General features: G+C 45.1%; 1 protein-coding gene across 2 annotated transcripts in view; it reads left to right on the forward strand.

Annotated features, from left to right (window-relative positions):
- Nucleotides 1-22,759, forward strand: part of vta1 (vesicle (multivesicular body) trafficking 1) — a 165,451-nt gene that overhangs the window by 103,714 nt on the left and 38,978 nt on the right. For both annotated transcript variants that reach the window (XM_068045542.1, XM_068045544.1), the window contains 2 exons: nucleotides 7,341-7,452; nucleotides 12,296-12,448. In XM_068045542.1, the coding sequence (XP_067901643.1) occupies nucleotides 7,341-7,452; nucleotides 12,296-12,448 (265 nt within the window). The remainder of the gene's footprint in view (nucleotides 1-7,340; nucleotides 7,453-12,295; nucleotides 12,449-22,759) is intronic.

Here is a 22,759-nt window from a genome sequence, read left to right on the forward strand (position 1 = left end):
ACAGAGAAACTATTTTGTCTGGTGCAGGAATCTGGAACAAGAGGGGATAATAAAATTAGAGCTTGGCGATTAGGAGTGAAATCAGGAAGCATTTTTCACACAAACAATTGGTCTGGTTTAGTGATGGTTGCGGGATAAATATTGACCAGGCCATTGAGAGATTTCCCCTGCTCTCTTTGTCGAGTGCCATGAGATCTTTAATTTCCACATGAATGGGCATCTCGTCTGAGAGATGGCACCTCCAACAGTCTGGTACTCCCTCTGTAATGCAGTGAATTGTCAGCTTAAATTATGTACTCGAGCCTCTGGAGTGGGGCTTCAACCCACAACCTTCTTACTCCAAGACAAGAGTACCATGAACTCAGCCAAGCCGACACTATGTCTTTTGGAGGAGACTTTAAACAGACGCCCCATCTGTGCTCTCGGGTGAACATAAAAGATCTCATGGCAGTATTTCGAAAAAGAGCAGAGAAGTAATCCCAGTTGTCCTGACCAATATTTATTCCTCTCTCAGCATCATAAAAACAGATTATCTGGCCACTATCACATTGCTGTTAGTGAGAGCTTGCTGTGCACAAATTGGCTGCTGCGTTTCCTACGTTACAACAGTATTTCATTGACTGTAAAACGCTATGGGACATCTTGAGGTCATGAAAGGCACTGTATAAATGTAAGTCTTTTTTATGCTGTACTGGGTGGGTAAATGCGAAAGATTTTCGCAAAAAACCCCTTCCCATCGGGTTAGTCCTGAGACTACCTGGCCACCCATGAGATGCACTCAGCAGAAGTGTTCAAGTATGTAAGATCAACAAGCTGAATATGTTGATGTATATTTTTGCACTGAGTAAAACACACACCCACTTAACCAGTGCAAATCTTGGAAAACCAGTAAATCGCAATACTTGCAAGGTATGTGAGTTTGAAGAGTCCATTTTTTTTCAAATGAATCTTCTTTCGTTCCAGCAGCATTTCATTGGTATATAGTAAATTGATGATTTGAAATATGTCGATAGATGTTGCTACTTCATATATCTTATTTAGACATTTTTAGAAAGGCAGAGTTGGCAAATGGTTTGGATGCAGCTTGCTGTTTTCTGGGTTGTTTCCAAGTAAATTTCCCCTTGTGTTAAAGCCTCCAGCAGCATGAGTGGTGAAAACATGAGTAACAAAGGGCCACTTTGTGTTAAATAAAAACAAAAGGACAACATTGTACTTTATCTCAGAATCAAAACCTTTCATCGTAACATTTTCCAGTTGTATGGCTCAAAGCAAGTAATAGTCACACCATTTGGGATTTTCACTACTACAGGAGGTGCAAAAAGGAACAAGTGTAACCATTGGTAGGTGTGGATGAATGCCTACTGTCTGTCATGTCCTTTGGTGGGACATGAAGTGAATAGTAGATATGACTAAAGTAGTTCATCAGTTCTGATGAAAGGTCACTGACCTGAAACGTTAACTCTGTTTCTCTCTGCACAAATGCTGCCAGACCTGCTGAGTATTTCTAACACTTTTTGTTTTTATCATAGTAGATATGACTACCTGGATTTTGGCTTGGCTCATTTACAAACATACTTGCCACTAAGGCCAAAGATTGTGGGTTCAAGCTCCACTCCAGGAATTGAGCGCACAGTTTATGGCTGATACTGCAGTGAGGAAGTTCTATGTTGTCAGAGGTGTCGTCCTTAAGATGAGGCATTAAATGGATGCCTTGTCTGCTTGTTCCACTGGTTAAGATAGATGTTAATGATTCCACACCATTATTGAAAGAACAGCAAAGAGGTCTCATGATTTTCTGGCCAATATCTCTCTGTGAACCAACACAGCCACAGAAAGGTTAACTGGTCACAATCGATATCAATAATTTGAAATGTTGCTGTGTGCAGAATGGCTGCTGAATTTGTATGCACAATTGGATTTGACAGTCGTACATTGTATATGAAGTAATTCTGAGAGATATGGTAGGACGCGATCTGCTGTAAGTATGTCTTTTTCACTAACTGCATTAGGCTAATGTTTTCATTTCCAACACCAATAAATATCCTCATAGCCCTCTAGCTGAGAGTGCTTGCTTAGTGTCAAATTTTAGCCATTCTCCTCTCCAAGTTTGAAAAGGAACAAGGTAGTTCAGACTTGGGACTTGCAGCAATCGGAGAGAATTAAAAACTTCCACCCAACAGCCCCCCCACCCCCGCCATCCACAGCCAGAGGGGAAAAGGCATACTGATTCACAGCCCTCGTGTCTCTTTACACGCTCTCTATACTCATCCTGCAGGTACCTAAATACTCTTTCTGCCCCTCCCGCACAAGATTCATGGAAATGTTAGCATGATGGAATGAGTTTGGCATTTTTGGAGAGAATCTTAACATTGTATTTTTGCCAGTACTTGAGTTTAATTTAGAGGGCATTACACTGATGAAACAGGTTGAGCAGTCTGTTTATCATTTGATCCCATGCCAGCAATCATTGCAATATTGCGTTATTTACTTTTGACCCCACTGTGACAGAAATAGCTTTTTCCTCCATTCTCAAAGTGTGAGCTCTGCTGCCTTTACAGCCATTTATTGCCCATCCCTCGCTTCCCTTGAGAAGTTGATGAGCCGCCGCCTTGAAATGCTGCTGTTTGTGTCGTGAAGGTGCTCCCAGCATGCTGTTAGATAGGGAATCCCAGGATTTTGACCCAGTGATGATAGAGGGTCGGCAGTATATGTCCAAGTCATATATGACTTGGAGGTGATGGTGTTCCTATGCACCTGTTTCTTCCAGGTGGGGTGGGGTTTATGGGTTTGGGAGATGTTGCCCAAGAAGCCTTTGCCGATGACTGTTAGAATTATAGATTGATGCAGCAAAGAAGGAGGCCATTCGGCCCATTGTGTCTGTGCCATGCCTGTTCAGGCCCTTCTCTCCAAACATACAGTTTATTAAGTAAGCTACAGCACTGACATCTACCCGGCAATGTGGAAAATTGCCCCGTATGTCCTGTACATAAAAGGCAGGACAAGTCCAAACCGGCCAATTGCCGCCCCATCAGTCTACTCTCGATCATCAGTAAAGTGATGGAAGGTGTTGCGGCAGTGCTATCAAGTGGCACTTGCTTTGCAATAACCTACTCTGTAACACTTAGTTTGGGTTCAGTCAACGCCACTCAGCTCCTGACTTCATTACAGCCTTGGTTCAAATATGGACAAAAGAGCTGAATTCAAGAGGTGAGATGAGAGTGACTGCCTTTGACATCAAGGCAGCATTTGACCAAGTATGGCATCAAGGAACCCTAGCAAAACTGCAATCAATGGGAATCAGGGGAAATGCTCTCCGCTGGTTGGAGTCGTACCTAGCGCAAAGGAAGATGGTCGTGGTTGTTGGAGGTCAATCATCTCAGTTCCAAAACATCACTGTAGGCGCTTCTCAGGGTAGTGTCCCAGACCCAACCATTTTTAGCAGCTTCATCAATGACCTTTCTTCAATCAAAAGGTCAGAAGTGGGGATGTTCACTGATGATTGCACAATGATCAGCACCATTCGTGACTCCTCAGATACTGAAGCCGTCCTTGTAGAAATGCAGCAAGACCTGGACAACATTCAGGTTTGGGCTAATAAGTGGCAAGTAACATTCGTGCCACACAAGTGCCAGGCAATGACCATCTCCAACAAGAGAGGATCTAACCCATCTCCCTTTGACATTTAATGGCATTACGATTGCTGAATCCCCCACTATCCTGAGAGTTACCACTGATCAGAAACTGAACGGGAGTGGCCATATAAACACCGTGGCTACAAGAGCAGGTCAGAGGCTAGGAATCCTGCGGTGAGTAACACACCACCTGACTCGCCAATGCCTGTCCACCATCTACAAGGCACAAGTCAGGAATGTGATGGAACATCTCCACTTGCCTGGATGGGTGCAGCTCCAACAACGCTCAAGAAGCTGGACACCTTCCAGGACAAAGCAGCCCGCTTGATTGGCACACCATCTACAAACATTCACTCCCTTCACCACTGACACACAGTGGCAACAGTGTGTACCATCTACAAGATGCACTGCAGCAACGCACCAAGGCTTCTTAGCCAGTACTTTCCAAACCCGCAACCTCTACCAACTAGAAGGACAAGGGCAGCAAATGCATGGGAACACCACCACCTGCAAGTTCCCCTCCAAGCCACAAACCATCCTGACTTGGAACTATATCGCTGTTCCTTCACTGTCAGATTTTAAGTATTTGGTAAGAGAAGCAAAAGTGACCTGAGGAAAAGCTATTTCACGCAGTGAATGGTTAAGGTCTGGAATGCACTGCCTGAGAACGTGGTGGAGGCAGGTTCAATTGAAGCATTCAAAAGGGAATTAGACAGTTATATGAAAAGGAAGAACGTGCAGGGTTATGGGGAGAAGCAGGGGAATGGAACTGAGCGAGTTGCTCTTTCAGAGAGCCGGTGTGGACACAATTGGCCGAATGGTCTCTCTGCACTGTAATGATTCTGTGATTCTGTGACGTGCAGCTGATGCGAGAGTGCAGCGGTTGGCCAACTAAGGTCACTGTTGTTGGGGAAGTTGCAGTTCTAGTACGACAACAACCGTTATTAGATTGTACCAGTGTGTGTTAGTGATGGGAATGACACAATACAAACAACAAAACAAAGTACATAACTCAGAAAATATGCATAAACACATTGGCCTGTGCAGCATTTTTCAAACTTTTTTCTTCCAGTTTTGTCAATTTTAAAGAATTTGCAAATGATGTCTGCAATTAGATGGAGCAGGTAGTGTGAAACAGCACTATGCATGTAGCTGAACAGAAGAGGCCATTCATTTCTTTGGAACATTATAAGATAACATTATGAAGCAGTCAAACTGTTCAAAGTGGAACACATTTAGTCCCCTTGGGTGACAGCTCAAATGTCGCAATCTGTGCCATCTTTGCACATCACCCCGGAGATTTACTTAAGAAAGAACATAAAGTTCAGAGCAAGAAATTGGCATTCTGCCATCAAACCTCCTTCATCGGGGATCAATGCATGTTTAATCTACTATGGATTCACACTTACTGCCACCTTCTGATCCCCTACTTTAATCAGGACAAAGTTAATTCTCCCTCTGAAAAAAAAATACAAGCTGTTGATTTCTCTAACTCTCAGTTGGACGGGAGAAGCTTGGGCCTAGCCTTGTGTTGCTTCCCAAGGGTGAAACTGTGGAGTATGCAGATATTTAAGTCCCTGTTCTGTTTTTCTTGATATTTCCCAACTCAGCAAAACTTTCAACGATAATGCTTCTGATACGGTACAGTTGACATCTGTTTAAGATACAGCACACTGAAAGTTGTGTATAATGAGCAGTAGCAATTCCTGAGCAATACTGAATGTCAAAGTTGCAGCTACCCTCTTATGAGCAGCCTGTTCGCACATTGACATCAGCTGAGCAGTTCATTGTCAAAATTAAACATAACATAACAGGAATGAGGTTAAATGCATGGTCCTCACATGGTAGAAGATCTTAAAACCATTTATATTCTTAAAATAAAACCATTCTGTTACTAACTAGACCAGGAGACATACTTTACAATGAAAGTAATTCTTCGATCCTCTTTTTAACTATTGGCCTGGATTGTGTGTTATAAATAACAGTGAGGGTATCAGCACTCACTTTTATTAAAGAGTAAACTGGGCAGCATGTGCATTGTTAAATGTGGAGATCATGAAGTTGCTGTCCAAAGTGTCCTGCTTCTCCAGAAGCAGAGATGCCAGAATGGTATCATACCCAATGCATTTTAAATGACTGAAAGTTCCAGTATAAACGCCGACAAAGTCCGTGGGCAAGTGAAAGTATAATGAATGGCAAGCACCATTGATTTGCCGGAATCCAGGCCACTATGTATTTTGGAGGTAGAGACTGGAAATGCTTAGCGCTCTGTTCGGGTCATACTGGCGCTAAATCTCTTGAAAAGATCAGGCAGCTCTTTTCCAGGTCTTGAAACTCATTGATTTACATTATCGTCATCCCTGTGTTTGAGTTGATAATCAGGTCACCATATCAGTAATGGATACCAATCTATTAACTAAGCATAATTTTCTGTGCTCCAATGGTCTGGTTGAGTTCTCCAGTTCAACTGACCTGTTCTAAATCCTCTGCTGTGTTATACTATTTTTATGCTTGCTTTCCAAAGTAACTTTTCTCTATTTCTCAATTTGCCTCTTTTCATCCCAAAACTGCATAACCCCACTGATTCCATTCCCGACCCTGGCCACTGTCTTGAGTTGTATCAGACTGTCCGGAGTCTTGGTGACCTCTCTGACATTAAGCTGAGCTTGTGACCTCATATTCTGCGTCATAAAGACTGTCTACTATTACTGTAAAATTGTCTGCCTCTACACCTGATTCATCTGCATTGAAACCTCCTCCATGTCCCTATTGCTTCTAAAGTCAACTGTTCCTGATCGGCCTCCTCCATCCATAAACTTCAGTTCGTCCAAAACTCTATTGTCTGTTTCCTATTTGTACCAGCTGTGCTCACGCGTAACCCAAGTGATGGCACTCAATGGAGTATGACTAAAATATTGGGAGAAACATTTGCATTGATGAAGCAACCAACCATTAGTTCTGCTTTCAGAAAAGAACTTTGGTTTCACCTTTAAACAGAGGAAGCAAAGCATGAGTCATAGTAGCAGTGCACATAATCTAGGTACTGTCAGCTGAGTCTGAAAGACTGCTGGACAAGGTGGTCAGAATGGTTAACAGACTATTGGTGTTACCAAACTAACATTATAAGATGATTTTAATCTTAAAGTTATTTTAAAATGTCCAATTCTGTTTGCTGCTCCTATAAAGAGCCTTGGGACACCTTAATACATTAAAGGCACTATATAAAAATAAGTTATCTCTAAGCAATTAAATTCTTCGCTTTTTGCCTGCGTGTTCCAATGTTGGGTTTTTCAGACTGTGCATGTGAATCTTATTACCCAGTATTACCATTTAAAATAAACAGCTGCAAGTGGATTAGTTGCAAATATAATCCTTGTTATAATGTCTGTACTTGTTTATTTTTGGTCTGATGGAATGGCAAGTAGGTCATAAAGTGTCTAACCCATTAAGTAATTGCCTGCGGCAGAGTTAATCCTGGCCTGTTAATGCATGAGTAATATCATGTCAAAGTTTGTATCTGGCAGTTGCATATATTCAGCTTAAAAACTTTACAAAAATAAATGTGCATCTTTAGGAGGCAGCTGTTAATACCAAGTCCTGATGGTATTCCTTCTGTGGCTGATTTTAATTTTAATGCAGTCTATTAGATTTTTCCTTAATAAATTAATGATGTGGATAATTTTATTATTGTTTTCCCCTCTATGCTAGAACATTCAACACAGGAAATATGCAAAGTGGAAGGCAGCCTATATCCACAACTGCTTGAAAAATGGCGAAACTCCCATGTCTGGACCTATAGGAATGGAAGACGAATTACTTGGTGAGAATCAATTTTTGGTACTTCGGTACAAATGAGGGCTAACAACGACCAACCAAAATGTAACTGGTGCCGCTTCCAATGCAGGCGTGCAAAAATAGGAATTGCCCCTTCTGTTCAAAATCGATTTAAAGCAAAAATGAAGCAAATTGGGTCAGTTATTGCCGTCTAATGCACATATCTCTGCTGAATGTAGTTGCTTCGCTTTCAAAAGGCTCTGGATTGAGTACATAGCGAACTCCGTGTTGTTGAGTAAAGCGACTGTGCAGTTACCCACAGGGCAAGCTTCCAAGGTCGAGTGCGTCTCTGGGGAAGACACTGAATTGGATTGCATTGCCCCACAGCAAGAGTTTGAAGCTCAGACACTTGTTTTCTGGCCCCCTATACTTCATAGCAAGATACATTCTCTGTGTGGCTTCTTGCTTCCAAAATCATGCATTGCATTGAAGAGATAAGACAGAGGAAATAGCTAAATTAGCCAGGGAGCGTAAACAAGAAATTAGAGTTTTCTCGAACATTTTCCATAGCTCATTATAACCATGTAGATGGGTGGTTCACAAGTTACTGTGATGTTGGCTTTTTTCAGATTCTTTTCTTGAACAGCACTTTGTCTTTGCAAAAAAGTAAATTTGTGTTCTCCAATTTCAGTCAGAATTGGTGCCCAGTTGCAAGCTTGCAAGTTAAGAACAGAAAATGCTGGAAAATGCTCACTGAGGTCAGGCAGCATCTGTGGAGAGAGAAACAGAGTTAATGTTTGAAGGTCAATGACCTTTCATCAGAACTGAGACAACGACCAGAAACATCCACTCTTATTTCTCTTTCCACAGATGCTGCCCCACCTAATGCGTGTTTGCAGCATTTCCTGGTTTTATTGCAGATTTTCAGCAGCCGTCGAACATTGCTTTTCTTTTGATGCCTGTAGTTCATTTTGTTCAGAGCTTATGCGTCCCTTGATGGTGCTTAATTGCTGTACTGTGCATCTTTTAAAATTGTGCATGTCACGTATTCTGCCAGCTTCAGCTCTTCGATTGGGGATGCTTGGAAAGGTGAACTGCTGTCATTCTTGTGCTGAAGCTCAAATATAATTAAACTTGTGAAAATATTATTGGAACCCTCCTAAACAAATCCCTTCATTGAGCAGCGTTGGAAACCATCGCAACAGAGCCCCTAACATTACAAGCTTTGCTAAATTGTGTGAATGTACCAAGCAACTTACGGCATTGAAATAATGAAAGACTTGCATTTAGATGGTGCCTTTCGTGACCTCAGGACATCTCACTGCACTTTTACAGCCAGTGATGTACCTTTGAAGTGCAGTTACTAGCTGAAATGCGGTAGGCAATTTGTGCACAGCAAGTTCCTACAAACAGCAATGTAACAATGACCAGATAACCTGTTGGTTGAAGGATAAATGTTGGTCAGGACACTGGGAAAAGCTCCCCTGCTCCTCTTCGAACTAGTGCAGTAGGACCTTTTATGTTGACTTAAACAGCAGTTAAAGCCTCCGTTTAATGTTTCATCTGAAAGATAGCACCTCTGACAGTGCAGCAGTCCTTCAGTGCGGCACTGGGAGTATCAGTCTGGATTATGGGCTCAAGTCTCTGGGGGGGGATTTGAACCTACTGCCTCAGGCGAGGGTGCTACCCACTGAGCCACAGATGACACATTGCTCCCAGTATGTAAGATGCTACACTTTCTGTAAAATGGTTTTTACTCAAATGAATGTTTCCAACATAAAAAAAGCACTATACTTACTTACACAGCATAAGTCCTCCAGTAATACCACAGTTAAACATAGCTTTAAGTTTGGATTTTGATGCACTGCAGTGCAGTGAGTTAACACACTAAGGCTCTTTAACCTTTGGGATTTTAATGCAACTCAGTTCAGTTTGATAAAAGTCTCTTTCTGGCCGCACTCCTGCAAGGGCCCGAGGTAAAATTAGTTCCTGTTGGACATGATCCACAGCATGGAATTGCACGTAATTCATCAGTAATTGGCACAGAATTTGGCATTTGCACGCCGAGAGTCAGTAAAGGTATGGGAGTGGGAAATGTCATGTTGCGTGCTGGTTGCATTTCTGATGTTGGGTTTAAGGTGTATTGTAGCAGAGCAAAGGGAGCCATACTCTGCATCTGGCCTTTGCTTCAACTGGCTTGCAGGTGCCTAATGCTGCAACTAGGTGGACAACTGTTGCATTCCCCATGACTGACATTTAATTTTAAGCACAAATTTGCCACCTTTGGAGAAGAAATCATGTGTCAGCCGTGGCTCAGCGGGTAGCACTCTTGCCTCTCAGTCGGAAAGTTGTGAATTCAGTCTCAGAGACTTGAGCACTAAATCTGGGCTGACACCAGTCCCAGTTCACTATCGAGGGAGTGCTGCACTATTAGTGGTGCCATTTTCTAGGTGAGACATTAAACCAAGATCTGCTGTCTTAAGTGGGTATAAAAGATCTCTCGATACTATTTTGAAGAGCTGGAAAATCTCCTTGTTATCCTACCAATATGTATCCCTCAACTAACGTCACTAAAACAGATCACCTGGTCATTAACACGTTGCTGTTTTGGCTAGCTTGCTGTGCTCAAATTGACTGTCATGCTCCTATGTTACAGTGGTGACCACATTTTAAAAATACTCCATTGGCTGTAAAGTGTTTTGGGACATAGAGGTCATGTAAAGCACTATATAAATGCATATCTATCTAATCTTTTTCCTTCACAATTATTGGAATGACTTTCATTGCTGAACATTGTTGGTTGCAGTAGTGAGTGCTGACTGTCAGGTGCCAAACTGCTTCAGCCAGCATTTATTGATGTCCAGTAGAGCTGACTAAGATCTTCTTAGCAGCCTTCTCTCATGCTTAGTCACATAATGAGCTACTGACCTCGGCATATTGTTTAAATTGTGTCAGCTTAGAAAAAAAGTCAGCTGCAACATTTTGTGTACTGCAGAGCCAAATATCAAATGCAAATATGCCTGCTTCAGAAGATATTTGAGAGAGAGACTTTCTAATTCCCTTTGACTTCCATGGCTATTACAAGAACTCCATTGTTTGAAGGCATAGCCTGCAAGTCTCGTTCATTTTCCATTAGCAAGTGGAGGAAACTAATGAGTAAGTAGAATGGAATGGGAGAAAAGTCTGTATTCAAGCAGAGTATAAGTGGTGCTGTATAACCTCACTCATTAGCATATATTCCGAGTGCTTTGTTTACACATTGGGAGCTTTCTCTAGGAGAACCTTTGGAGCAACTGCTGCTGAAATCTGATGAATTTTGAGCAATACTTTTGCAAGAATTCCGTAGTTAGGGGTCACAGAAACCTGTAGCCTTCAAAAGGATTTGCTGCTGTAATCCTGACTGTAGCAGACAGTGACAGATGAGCCATAGAATCATGCACCACAGAAGGAAGCTATTTGGTCCATCATTGCTGTGTCAGCTCTTTGAAAGAGCTATCCAGTTAGCCTCACTCACCTCTTTCCCCATAGCCCTGGAAAAAGAATTATTTTCAGGTAGATATATCCAATTTTGTTTTGAAAGTTACTGTTGAATCTGATTTCACCACCCTTTCAGACAGCACATTCCAGATATTCACAGGTGCTATCCTGACGTTGGGCTTAAGGCATGTTATTGCTGCAGAGTAAACAGTGTCTTGTTTGCGTTGCATCTGACCTCTGCCGCAACTTAACTGCGACTGCTAAGTGCTGAAACTAGGTGCCAGAAGACAAAAACAAAATACTGCGGATGCTGGAAATCTGAAATTAAAACAGAAATGCTGGATATACTCATCAGGTCAGGCAACATCTGTGCAGAGAGAAAGAGTTGACGTTTCAGGTCAATAACCTTTCACCAGAACGGAGTAAAGTTAGAAATGTAAAAGGTTTTAAGCAAGTGAAATGGGGCAGGGTGGAAAAAGAGCAGAAGGAAAGGTCTGTGATAGGGCAGAAGACGGGAGACATTAAATGACAAAAGAGTTTGGTGCAGAGCCAAAGGGGGTGGTAATGGGACAAAACATTAACTCTGTTTCTTTTGCCACAGATGCCGTTATAATGATAAAGCAAGCAGAGGGAAGTACGTTGTGATGATTCAGCTACACTTCCATGCTGTTGCACCTTTGTCACAGGCAGTAGCTGCTTGCTGTTATCCTGAAGCCACATTTAAGAACAGACTATTTTGAGGTGGTGATGAACAAAGTACTGCAGATGCTAGAAATCTGAAATAAAAAGAAAAAATGCTGGAAATACTCAGCAGGTCTGGCGGCATCTGTGGAGAGAGCGTTAAAGTTTCAGGTCGATGACTAAGTTCTGACTATTCAACTACGTGCAACTTCACAGTCAAACCTGTTCCTGAGGTCCACCTACATGCATTTCCCAGCAGAGATGCATTTCCTCTGGTGGGGGCGTCCAGAACCAGAGGGCATAACCTTAACATTAGAGCTAGGCAGTTCAGGGTGATGTCACAAAACCCTTCTTCACACAAAGGAGAATGGAAATGTGGAATTTTCTCCCCAAAAAGCTGTTGAGGCTGGGAGTGGAGGTCAATTGAATATTTCAAAATTGAAATTGATAGATTTCCTTGGGGAAGGCTATCAAGGGATATGGCGCAAAGACAAGTAAATTAAGTAGCGATGCAGATTAGTTGCATTATCATTAAATGACAGAACAGGCTTAAGGGGTTGAATGACCTACTCCTGTTCCTATGTCTGGATGGGAGCAGGAGCTCTGGCTAATTTGACCTTTCTCTAATCAGGAGTCTCAGACCAACTGTTAGAACTGCTGCATCTTTTTTTTAATTAAAAAGCTCTTCTAAATTGAAATATTGAGTAACCAAATGTCATATCTGTTTGCAGATAATGAGAATAAAGGTGATGGTTCTCTTCCACAGTCGTCCATCTCCGATAAGCCCCCTGAACCCATGCCAACTGCAGACCTCTCCAACATACAGGTGCCTCCTGGTGCGCATGCTCCAGCCAATACTCCAGCAGAAGTGCCTGGCAGCTCAGGTATGATGTACGATACACGGCAGCATTGTGGTTAAAAGGTAAAGGTGACATTCTACTGCCAACATGAGGCTACATTTCCTGATTGTTCACTCTTGGCACTGGGCCTCACACATGCACATTGGAAAATCACTTGCATGTAGCCCGTGATTTCCCTTGATGGAAAATGGCAGGCTACAGCAGCAAAACCTATCCAGTGGCGGACGGTGAAACTTGATAGTGAGTGGTTACACGAAGCACCCAGCCTTCCCAGCCACAGGAGGCATGGATGAGAGTATATTGGGTATCCTCGTAGATTTGTCTTTTTGAATGTTATAGTGGCTACTTTGTAAGGGGAAGTTCATTAATTATGTTTACAAGAATACAAAGCATACTTCCACTTACAATTCTTCAAATAGTATGTTGAAATTCTGAAAATTGGGTTACAGCATATATAGAAAATTCTACATTTAGGTAGATGCCTGCAGGCGAGCATCATCTGTGAATTATGGAGTACTCAACAACATCCAGAAGAAACATTTGAGAGAAAATTAAAATAATGTACATGCTGAGTATGCAACAAGGCCATCAAGCTCATCTGTGTGCTCTGGATTGGACACTGCAATCTCTTTAGTTACACTGACAGCTAGCGGAAGGTTGGGGAGAAAAATATCTGTAACCAACATCAGGAAAACTTCCCTTTATTCCCTAAGGCAGAATTGGCTAAACTGCACACAGTGAATCAGATGTTCCCTGTGGCACCTGACAGTTCACCCTGAAAAATCCATTCTAGTTTTCTTATTTGTTGGTTTGGCCTGTATGAATATTCTGGGCCTGGAGATTTGGGGAGGAAGGTCTGTTAGTAGTTACTGTTGCTGTGTCAATGTATTCCTAAATCAACAGTGACATCTGTAGGTATTAGCAGTTGAAGGTATCTATGAAGTAATTGACTGAAGCTTTACATGTGGCTTCCAAGAATCTATAGTATCCACCCAAGCAGCCCAGGATTCTCCAACGATGGACTTCGAATTGCTTGCTCATATTAATACATTAGGCTAAGCAGTTGTATTGTCACCAAACTTTGTGGTAGTATATAAGAATGATTAGTTTTAATGTTGATGAAATGTTGCCTACATTATAAAGCCATTTAGTGTGCTCAACATTGTCAGAAATTAATGCATCTAATTTCTGATGAGCATTTCAGTGCTCAGCTGGGTTCCAGCTTGGGCTCACATCTACTCATGAGACTTGACCACAGCATCAAGTTTGAATACATTGAGCAGAAAGCAACTCAATGAAATGGCCATATTAGCGAGTACATGGGTACCCAGTGTATAGAGGAGATTTTACCTAGCCTTCAATTGTAAGTCATTTGATCGTGTGAAATGTGATTGTTCTGTGAAGGTGGCCATGAATAGATGTTGCACAATAACTCCGTTGTTTTGCCCTGTTTTAACTAGCGTGTTGAGCACATAAAGGGAAGTCTTAATCTGTATATACTGGTTTGGACATTAGAACTACTGTAACCCCAAACTTGATTTGGAAAGGACACCTTTTTTTTTGTCGAACTAGTACCACATCTTCTGAAATTAACTTGTTCTGTTGGTAACGTGATGACCATGGACATGGGTTCAAGTCCCACCACAGCAGAAGGTGGAATTTGAATTCAATTAATAAATCTGGAACTAAAAGCTAGTTTAATGATGGCCATGATACCATTGTCGATTGTTGTAAAAACCCATCTGGTTCACTAATGTCCTTCAGGGAAGGAAATCCGCTGTCCTTACCTGGTTTGGCCTACCTGTGACTCCAGACCCACAGCAATGTGGTTAACTCTTACATGCCCTCTGAAATGGCCTAGCAAGCCACTCAGTTGTATCTAACCGCTGCAAAGTCAATAAAAAGGAATGAAACCGGACGGACCACCCGGCATCGACCTAGGCACTGGAAACGACAACGGCAAAATCAGCCCTGTCAACCTTGCAAAGTCCTCCTTACTAACATCTGGGGAATTGTGCCAAAGTTGGGAGAGCTGTCCCACAGACTAGTCAAGCAACAGCCTGACATAGTCATACTCACGGAATCATACCTTACAGACAATGTCCCAGATACTGCCATCACCATCCCCGGGTATGTCCTGTCCCACCGGCAGGACAGACCCACCAGAGGTGGTGGCACAGTGGCATACAGTAGGGAGGGAGTTGCCCTGGGTGTCCTCAACATCGACTCTGGACCCCATAAAGTCTCATGGCATCAGATTAAACATGGACAAGGAAACTTCCTGTGGATTACCACCTACCGCCCTCCCTCAGCTGATGAGTCAGTACTCCACCATGTTGAACAGCACTTGGAGGAAGCACTGAGGGTGGCGAGGGCACAAAGTGTACTCTGGGTGGGGGACTTCAATGTCCATCACCAAGAGTGGCTCAGTAGCACCACAATTGACCGAGCTGGCGAGTCCGAAAGGACATATCTGCTAGACTGGGTATGCAGCAGGTGGTGAGGGAACCAACAAGAGGGGAAAACATACTTGACCTTGTCCTCACAAATCTGCCTGCTGCATATGCATCTGTCCATGACAATATTGGTAGGAGTGACCACCGCACAGTCCTTGTGGAGACGAAGTCCCGCCTTCACATTGAGGATACCCTCCATCGTGTTGTGTGGCAATTTCTTTCTTTCTTTGGCCTCCTTGTCTTGAGAGACAATGGGTGAGCGCCTGGAGGTGGTCAGTGGTTTGTGCAGCAGCGCCTGGAGTGGCTATAAAGGCCAATTCTAGAGTGACAGACTCTTCCACAGGTGCTGCAGATAAAATTGGTTGTCGGGGCTGTTACACAGTTGGCTCTCTCCTTGCGCTTCTGTCTTTTTACCTGCCAACTGCTAAGTCTCTTCGACTCGCCACGTTTTAGCCCCGCCTTTATGGTTGCCCGCCAGCTCTGGCGATCGCTGGCAACTGACTCCCACGACTTTGATCAATGTCATAGGACTTCATGTCGCGTTTGCAGACGTCTTTAAAGTGGAGCCATGGACGGCCGGTGGGTCTGGTACCAGTGACGAGCTCGCTGTACAATGTGTCGTTGGGGATCCTGCCATCTTCCATGCGGCTCACATGGCCAAACCATCTCAGGCGCCGCTGGCTTATTAGGGTGTATATGCTGGGGATGTTGGCTGCCTCAAGGACTTCTGTGTTGGAGATACGGTCCTGCCACCTGATGCCAAGGATTTTCTGGAGGCAGCGAAGATGGAATGAATTGAGACGTCGCTCTTGGCTGACGTACGTTGTCCAGGCCTCGCTGCCGTAGAGCAAGGTACTGAGGACACAGGCTTGATACACTTGGACTTTTGTGTTCTGTGCCAGTGCGCCATTTTCCCACACTCTCTTGGCCAGTCTGGACATAACAGAGGAAGCCTTTCCCATGCGCTTGTTTAATTCTGCATCGAGAAACAGGTTACTGGTGATAGTTGAGCCGAGGTAGGTGAACTCTTGGACCACTTCCAGAGTGTGGTCGCCGATATTGATAGATGGGGCATTTCTGACGTCCTGTCCCATGATGTTCGTTTTCTTGAGGCTGATGGTTAGGCCAAATTCATTGCAGGCAGCCGCAAACCTGTCGATAAGTCTCTGCAGACACTCTTCAGTGTGAAATGTTAATGCAGCATTGTCAGCAAAGAGGAGTTCCCTGATGAGGACTTTCCGTACTTTGGTCTTCGCTTTTAGACGGGCAAGGTTGAACAACCTGCCACCTGATCTTGTATGGAGGAAAATTCCTTCTTCTGAGAGCTTGATTGCATGTGAGAGCAGCAGGGAGAAGAAGATCCCAAACAGTGTAGGTGCGAGAACACAGCCCTGTTTCACGCCACTCAGGATTGGAAAGGGGTCTGATGAGGTGTCGCTATGCTGAATTGTGCCTTTCATATTGTCATGAAATGCGGTGATGATACTTAGTAGCTTTGGTGGGCATCCAATCTTTTCTCGTAGTCTGAAGAGACCACTTCTGCTGACTAGGTCAAAGGCTTTGGTGAGATCAATGAAAGCAACATAGAGGGGCATCTGTTGTTCACCGCATTTCTCCTGTCGCTGGCGAAGGGAGAACAGCATGTCAATGTGTGGCAATACCACTGTGCTAAATGGGATAGATTTCAAACAGACCTAGCAATGCAAAACTGGGCATCCATGAGGCGCTGTGGACCATCAACAGCAGCAGAGTTGTACTCAACCACAATCTGTAACCTCATGGCCCGGCATATCCTCCACTCTACCATTGCCATCAAGCCAGGAGACCAACCCTGGTTCAATGAAGAGTACCGGAGGGCATGCCAGGAGCAGCACCAGGCATACCTCAAAATGAGGAGTCAACCTGGTGAAGCTACAACACAGGACTATCTGCGTGCCAACTGCATAAGCAGCATGCGATAGACAGAGCTAAACGATCCCATAACCAACGGATCAGATCTAAGCTCTGCAGTCCTGCCACATCCAGCCGTGAATGGTGGTGGACAATTAAACAACTAACTGGAGGAGGTGGCTCCACAACTATCCCCATCCTCAATTATGGGGAAGCCCAGCACATCAGTGCGAAAGATAAGGCTGAAGCATTTGCAAAAATCTTCAGCCAGAAATGCCGAGTTGATGATCCATCTCGGCCTCCTCTTGAAGTCCCCAGCATCACAGATGCCATACTTCAGCCAACTCGATTCACTCTGCGTGATATCAAGAAATGACTGAAGGCACTGGATACTGTAAAAGCTATGGGCCCTGACAATATTCCAGCAATAGTACTGAAGACCTGTGCTCCAGAACTTGCCATGCCCCAAGCCAAGCTGTTCCAGTACAGCTACAACACTGGCATCTACCCTGCAATGTGGAAAATTGCCCAGGTATGTCCTGTACACACAAAGCAGGACAAGTCCAACACGGCCAATTACCGCCCCATCAGCCTACTCTCAATCATCAGTAAAATAATGGAAGGTGTCATCAACAGTGCCATCAAGCAGCACTTGCGTAGCAATAACCTGCTCAGTGATGCTCAGTTTGGGTTCCGCCAGGGCCACTCAGCTCCTGACCTTATTACAGTCTTGGTTCAGACATGGACAAAAGAGCTGAACCCAAGAGGTTAGGTGAGAGTGACTGCCCTTGACATCAAGGCAGCATTTGACCGAGTGTGACATCAAGGAGCCCCAGCAAAACTGAGGTCAATGGGAATCGGGGGAAAAACCCTCCGCTGGCTGGAGTCATACCTAGCGCAAAGGAAGATGGTTGTGGTTGTTGGAGGTCAATCATCTGAGCTCCAGGACATCACTGCAGGAGTTCCTCAGGGTAGTGTCCTAGGCCAACCATCTTCAGCTGCTTCATCAATGACCTTCCTTCAATCATAAGGTCAGAAGTGGGGATGTTCGCTGATGATTGCACAATGTTCAGCACCATTCGTGACTCTTCAGATACTGAAGCAGTCCGTGTAGAAATGCAGCAAGGTCTGGACAATATCCAGGCTTGGGCTGATAAGTGGCAAGTAACATTCGCGCCACACAAGTGCCAGGCAATGACCATCTCCAACAAGAGAGAATCTAACCATCTCCGTTTGACATTACCATCGCTGAATCCCCCACTATCAGCATCCTCGGGGCTACCATTGACCAGAAACTGAACTGGAGCAGCCATATAAATACTGTGGCTACAAGTGCAGGTCAGAGGCTAGAAATCCTGCGGCGAGTAACTCACCTCCTCACTCCCCAAAGCCTGTCCGCCATCTACAAGGCACAAGTCAGGAGTGTGATGGAATACTCTCCACTAGCCTGGATGGGTGCAGTTCCAACAACACTCAAAAAGCTTGACGCCATCCAGGATAAAGCAGCCTGCTTGATGGGCACCCCATCTACGAACATTTACTCACTCCACCACCGGTGCACAGTGGCAGCTGTGTGTACCATCTGCAAGATGCACTGCAGCAATGCACCAAGGCTCCTTAGACAGCACCTTCCAAACCCGCAACCTCTACCAACTAGAAGGACGAGCAGCGAATGCATGGGAACACCACCACCTGCAAGTTCCCCTCCAAGTCTCACACCATCCTGACTTGGAACTATATCGCCGTTCCTTCACTGTCGCTGGGTTAAAATCCTGGAACTCCCTTCCTATAACAGCACTGTGGGTATGCCTACCCCAAATGGACTGCAGCTGTTCAAGATGGCAGCTCACCACCACCTTCTCAAGGGCAATTAGAGATGGGCAATAAATGCTGGCCTGGCCAGCGACGCCCACATCCCATGAATAAATAAAAAGAAAAAAAATATGTTTTAGCATTGTTCTATCTTTTCTTGACGCAACCTCAAAACATTAGGAACTGTTTGAATATATGTCTCTATTTACAGCTGTCATAGTTAAACCTTCAGTCCAGTGCAAAGTATAATTTTAGATTGGGTCCTATGGCAAGTTGCAAAACAAGATCAAAAGAACAGGTCTAAGGAATGATTAATAATGAAAGCAAAATACTGCAGATGCTGGAAATTTGAAAAAAAAATGGGTAATACTGGCAATACTCAGCAGATCTGGCAGCATCTGTGGAGAGAGAAGCAGAGTTAATGTTTCAGATCAGTGACCCTTCATCAGAATGATTGTCTGAATGTTAATTCCCATGCAGAGCCTCTTCAGCCAGGAGCACATTCTGTAAATCAGTCCGCCAGTCCTGGAGGAATGGATGATGCAGTGGGTCAGCTTCACTATCCTTTCACATGAGAGACTTGGACTCGAGTCCATTCCAAATAGATGAGTTGAAAGTCTCCTCTATCGCTTGACTGTTCTATTTTGAAATGCCTTTGGTCAGTCCTGCTGCAGTAGAATATGTCCTAAGTTTGGCGCAAAGTAGAAACAGCATTAACTATCCTGGGAACGCATGATGCTGACACCAGGGGCAGGATTTTCACCCCAATACCGGAGGTGAGTAAGCACATAATTTCACAGTTTGTTAGCACCGTCCTGCCCTGAGTCATTTTGCTGGAGGACAGATAGCTTGTTAAAGCAATTAAAATGCCATCAATCAGAGGCTCAGAGCAATGCTGCAGGCAGCTTCTGAGAACCCCCTGCCTACCTATTTCCCCTCTACAATGGTGGCCCAGCAGCTGTGGTCAATTTTTAATTTCAACATTTTTGAAATTGCCCAAGATGGAGGCCCCCTCTCTTTCCCTTACCTGCAATGGCAGGCTGCAGCTCCTTCCGAGCTGCAGACCTCCTATTGGCCCTCCAGCTTCAAGAGCTTACCCATCATCCTTAATTGGAAAGTGAGCAAACCCTCTGGCCACTAATTGGCCAATTCAGGCAAAGTCTCTCTTGGGTGCTTGCTCTTGAGACAGTGCAGGGTCTTGATCCTCACTTCGGAGTCCCAACCCAAAGCGCAAATCCTGATCCAGGTGTCGCAGCCTTGGCTTAGCGGCATCGTTCTCGCTTCTGAATCAGAGGGTCATGGGCTCGAGCAGCTCTCCAGGTGCAGGCTGTGGAAATGTCATGTTGGTTCTTGAGGTTTGGTTTATTGATGGGGCAGTACGCTGAGAGCTTTATTCTGCATCAAGCACTCTCAATCTGCCAAGCACCACTTAGCCCAGCCCGACATGAAATCGAAAAGGCCATCCAACAGCTAAAAAAACAATAAGGCCACCGCATAGACAGAATTCCTGCCGAAATTCTAAAATATGGCGGTGAGGCACTCTTGACACAAATATGTGGCCTCATCTGGAAGGAGGAGAGCATGCCAGGGGATCTCCGAGATGTCGTAATTGTGGCCATCTTCAAAAAAAGCGACGACCGACTGTGGTAACTACAGAGGAGTATCCCTGCTATCCACCAGAAGGTCATTGCAAGAGTCCTGCTCAACTGCCTCCTCCCTGAGGCTGAAGAGCTCCTACTGGAATCGCAATGTGGATTTCGTCCATCAAAAGGCACAGTGGACATGATCTTCACAGCAAGACAACTCCAAGAAAAATGTAGGGAGCAGCAGCAACCTTTATACATGGCCGCCTTTCACCTCACAAAGACCTTCGACTCTCAACCAGGAGGGATTATGGAACATCCTCCTCAAATTTGGCTGTCCAGAAAAATTCATCACCATCCTCTGCCTGTTGCATGACAACATGTAAGCTGTAATCCTTGCCAATGGATCTGCCACTGACCCAAGCCGAGTGCAAACTGGGGTCAGGCAAGGCTGTGTCATCGCGCCAACACTCTTTTCCATCTTCCTCACCTCCACATCTTCTCCTTGAAGCTCCCTGCTGGAGTAGATCTACTCTACAGGTTGAGCGGGAAGCTATTTAACCTACGTTGCCTCCGTTCCAGAACCAAGGCCACTTGAACCTCCGTCATCGAACTGCAGTATGCTGACGACACTTGTGTATGCGCACGCTCATAGGCCAAGCTTCAAACCCTCGTTGATCCATTCACAGAGGCGTAACAAAGAATGGGCCTTAAGCTAAACATTCGGAAGACAAAGGTCCTTTACCAGCCTGCTCCCGCAGTGCTACACTGCCCCCCGCCGCCCCCCCCCCCCGACTATCTAGATCCACAGTGAACCATTGGACAATGTGGATCACTTCCCACACCTTGGGAGCCTCCTCTCAGCAAGGGCAGACATCGACGATGAAACTCAGCATCATCTCCACTGTGCCAGCACAGTCTTCGTTCATCTGAGGAAAAGAGTGTTTGACGAGAAAGACCGCAAACCTGGCACCAAGCTCATAGTCTACAGGGCTGCAGTGTTACCTGTCCTCCTGCATGCGTCAGAAACATGGACACTGTACAGCAGACATCTCAGAGCCCTGGAGAGATATTACCAGTGGTGCCTCCACTAGATCCTGCAAATTCATTGGCAGGACAGGTGCTCCAACATCATTGTCCTCTCTCAGGCCAACATTCCCAGTATTGAGACACTGGTCATGGCTATTCAGTTATGTTGGGTCAGCACGTCGTCCGCATGCCTGACACAAGACTCCCAAAACACGCTTTCTACTCCAAGCTCCGTCACAGCAAGAGGTTACCAGGAGGGCAGAGGAAACGCTACAAGGATGTCCTTAAAGCCTTCCTGAAAAAAAGTGACACCTCCACTAATTCGTGGGAATGCCTTGCCCGAGACTGCCCAAAATGGAGAAGAAGCATCTGCAAAGGTGCTAAACAGTTCAAACAACGTCGACATGCCCAGGCAGCGACCAAATGCAAACAGCGGAAGGAACGTTTGGAATTTTGAGCATCCCATTCACTCGCCTCACCAAACACCACCTGCCCCACCTGTGGCAGAGTGGGTGGTGCAGATCCAGAATTGGACTATTCAGTCACCGAAGCACCCACAACCCTGAAGTGGAAGAAAGTCATCCTCGTTCCTGAGGGACTTCCTAAGAAGAGGAGCTTGGGAGAGATTGATGCTGACATGCATAATATGAAAAACGTTCTATTCCCAGGAAATGAGCTGAAAACCAGCTTTCAGAGTGTGGGAACCACTGAAATGAGAAGGTTTTCCATTCTTTACAATGCTGTCTTTAGGTTCCCCAGGGTCAGATAATAAATTTCAAGTTGAATTTCGTAATATTCTTTCTGGTTGAATGCTTTTCTTTTTAAAAACAAAATTTAATTATATATCCTGAAACCCCTTTTCCCTGGGTAATGTGCCATCTGGAGCTAAGAGGGGTGATCAGCCAAGTGACCCCCCGACTTTCTGCAGTGCCTCTGAAAATAGCTGTTAAAATATGGCCTGGGAGTCTCTCCCACCACCCCCCTTCCCTCTCTAGCTCGTGTCCTCTCTCTCTTCTCCCCTCTCGTGCGCGCTCTCTCTTGCTTGTTCTCTCCACTCTCTAGCTCTCTCTTTCCACCCTCTCTGTCTCCCCCCATTTCTGTCTCCCCCCATTTCTGTCTCCCCCCATTTCTGTCTCCCCCCATTTCTGTCTCCCCCCATTTCTGTCTCTCCCCCCATCTCTGTCTCTCCCCCCATCTCTGTCTCTCCCCCCATCTCTGTCTCCCCCCCCATCTCTGTCTCCCCCCCATCTCTGTCTCCCCCCCATCTCTGTCTCCCCCCCATCTCTGTCTCCCCCCCATCTCTGTCTCCCCCCCATCTCTGTCTCCCCCCCATCTCTGTCTCCCCCCCATCTCTGTCTCCCCCCCATCTCTGTCTCCCCCCCATCTCTGTCTCCCCCCCATCTCTGTCTCCCCCCCATCTCTGTCTCCCCCCCATCTCTGTCTCCCCCCCATCTCTGTCTCCCCCCCATCTCTGTCTCCCCCCCATCTCTGTCTCCCCCCCATCTCTGTCTCCCCCCCATCTCTGTCTCCCCCCCATCTCTGTCTCCCCCCCATCTCTGTCTCCC

The sequence above is a fragment of the Heterodontus francisci genome, chromosome 13 (assembly GCF_036365525.1).
Source record: "Heterodontus francisci isolate sHetFra1 chromosome 13, sHetFra1.hap1, whole genome shotgun sequence".
Lineage (NCBI taxonomy): Eukaryota > Metazoa > Chordata > Chondrichthyes > Heterodontiformes > Heterodontidae > Heterodontus > Heterodontus francisci.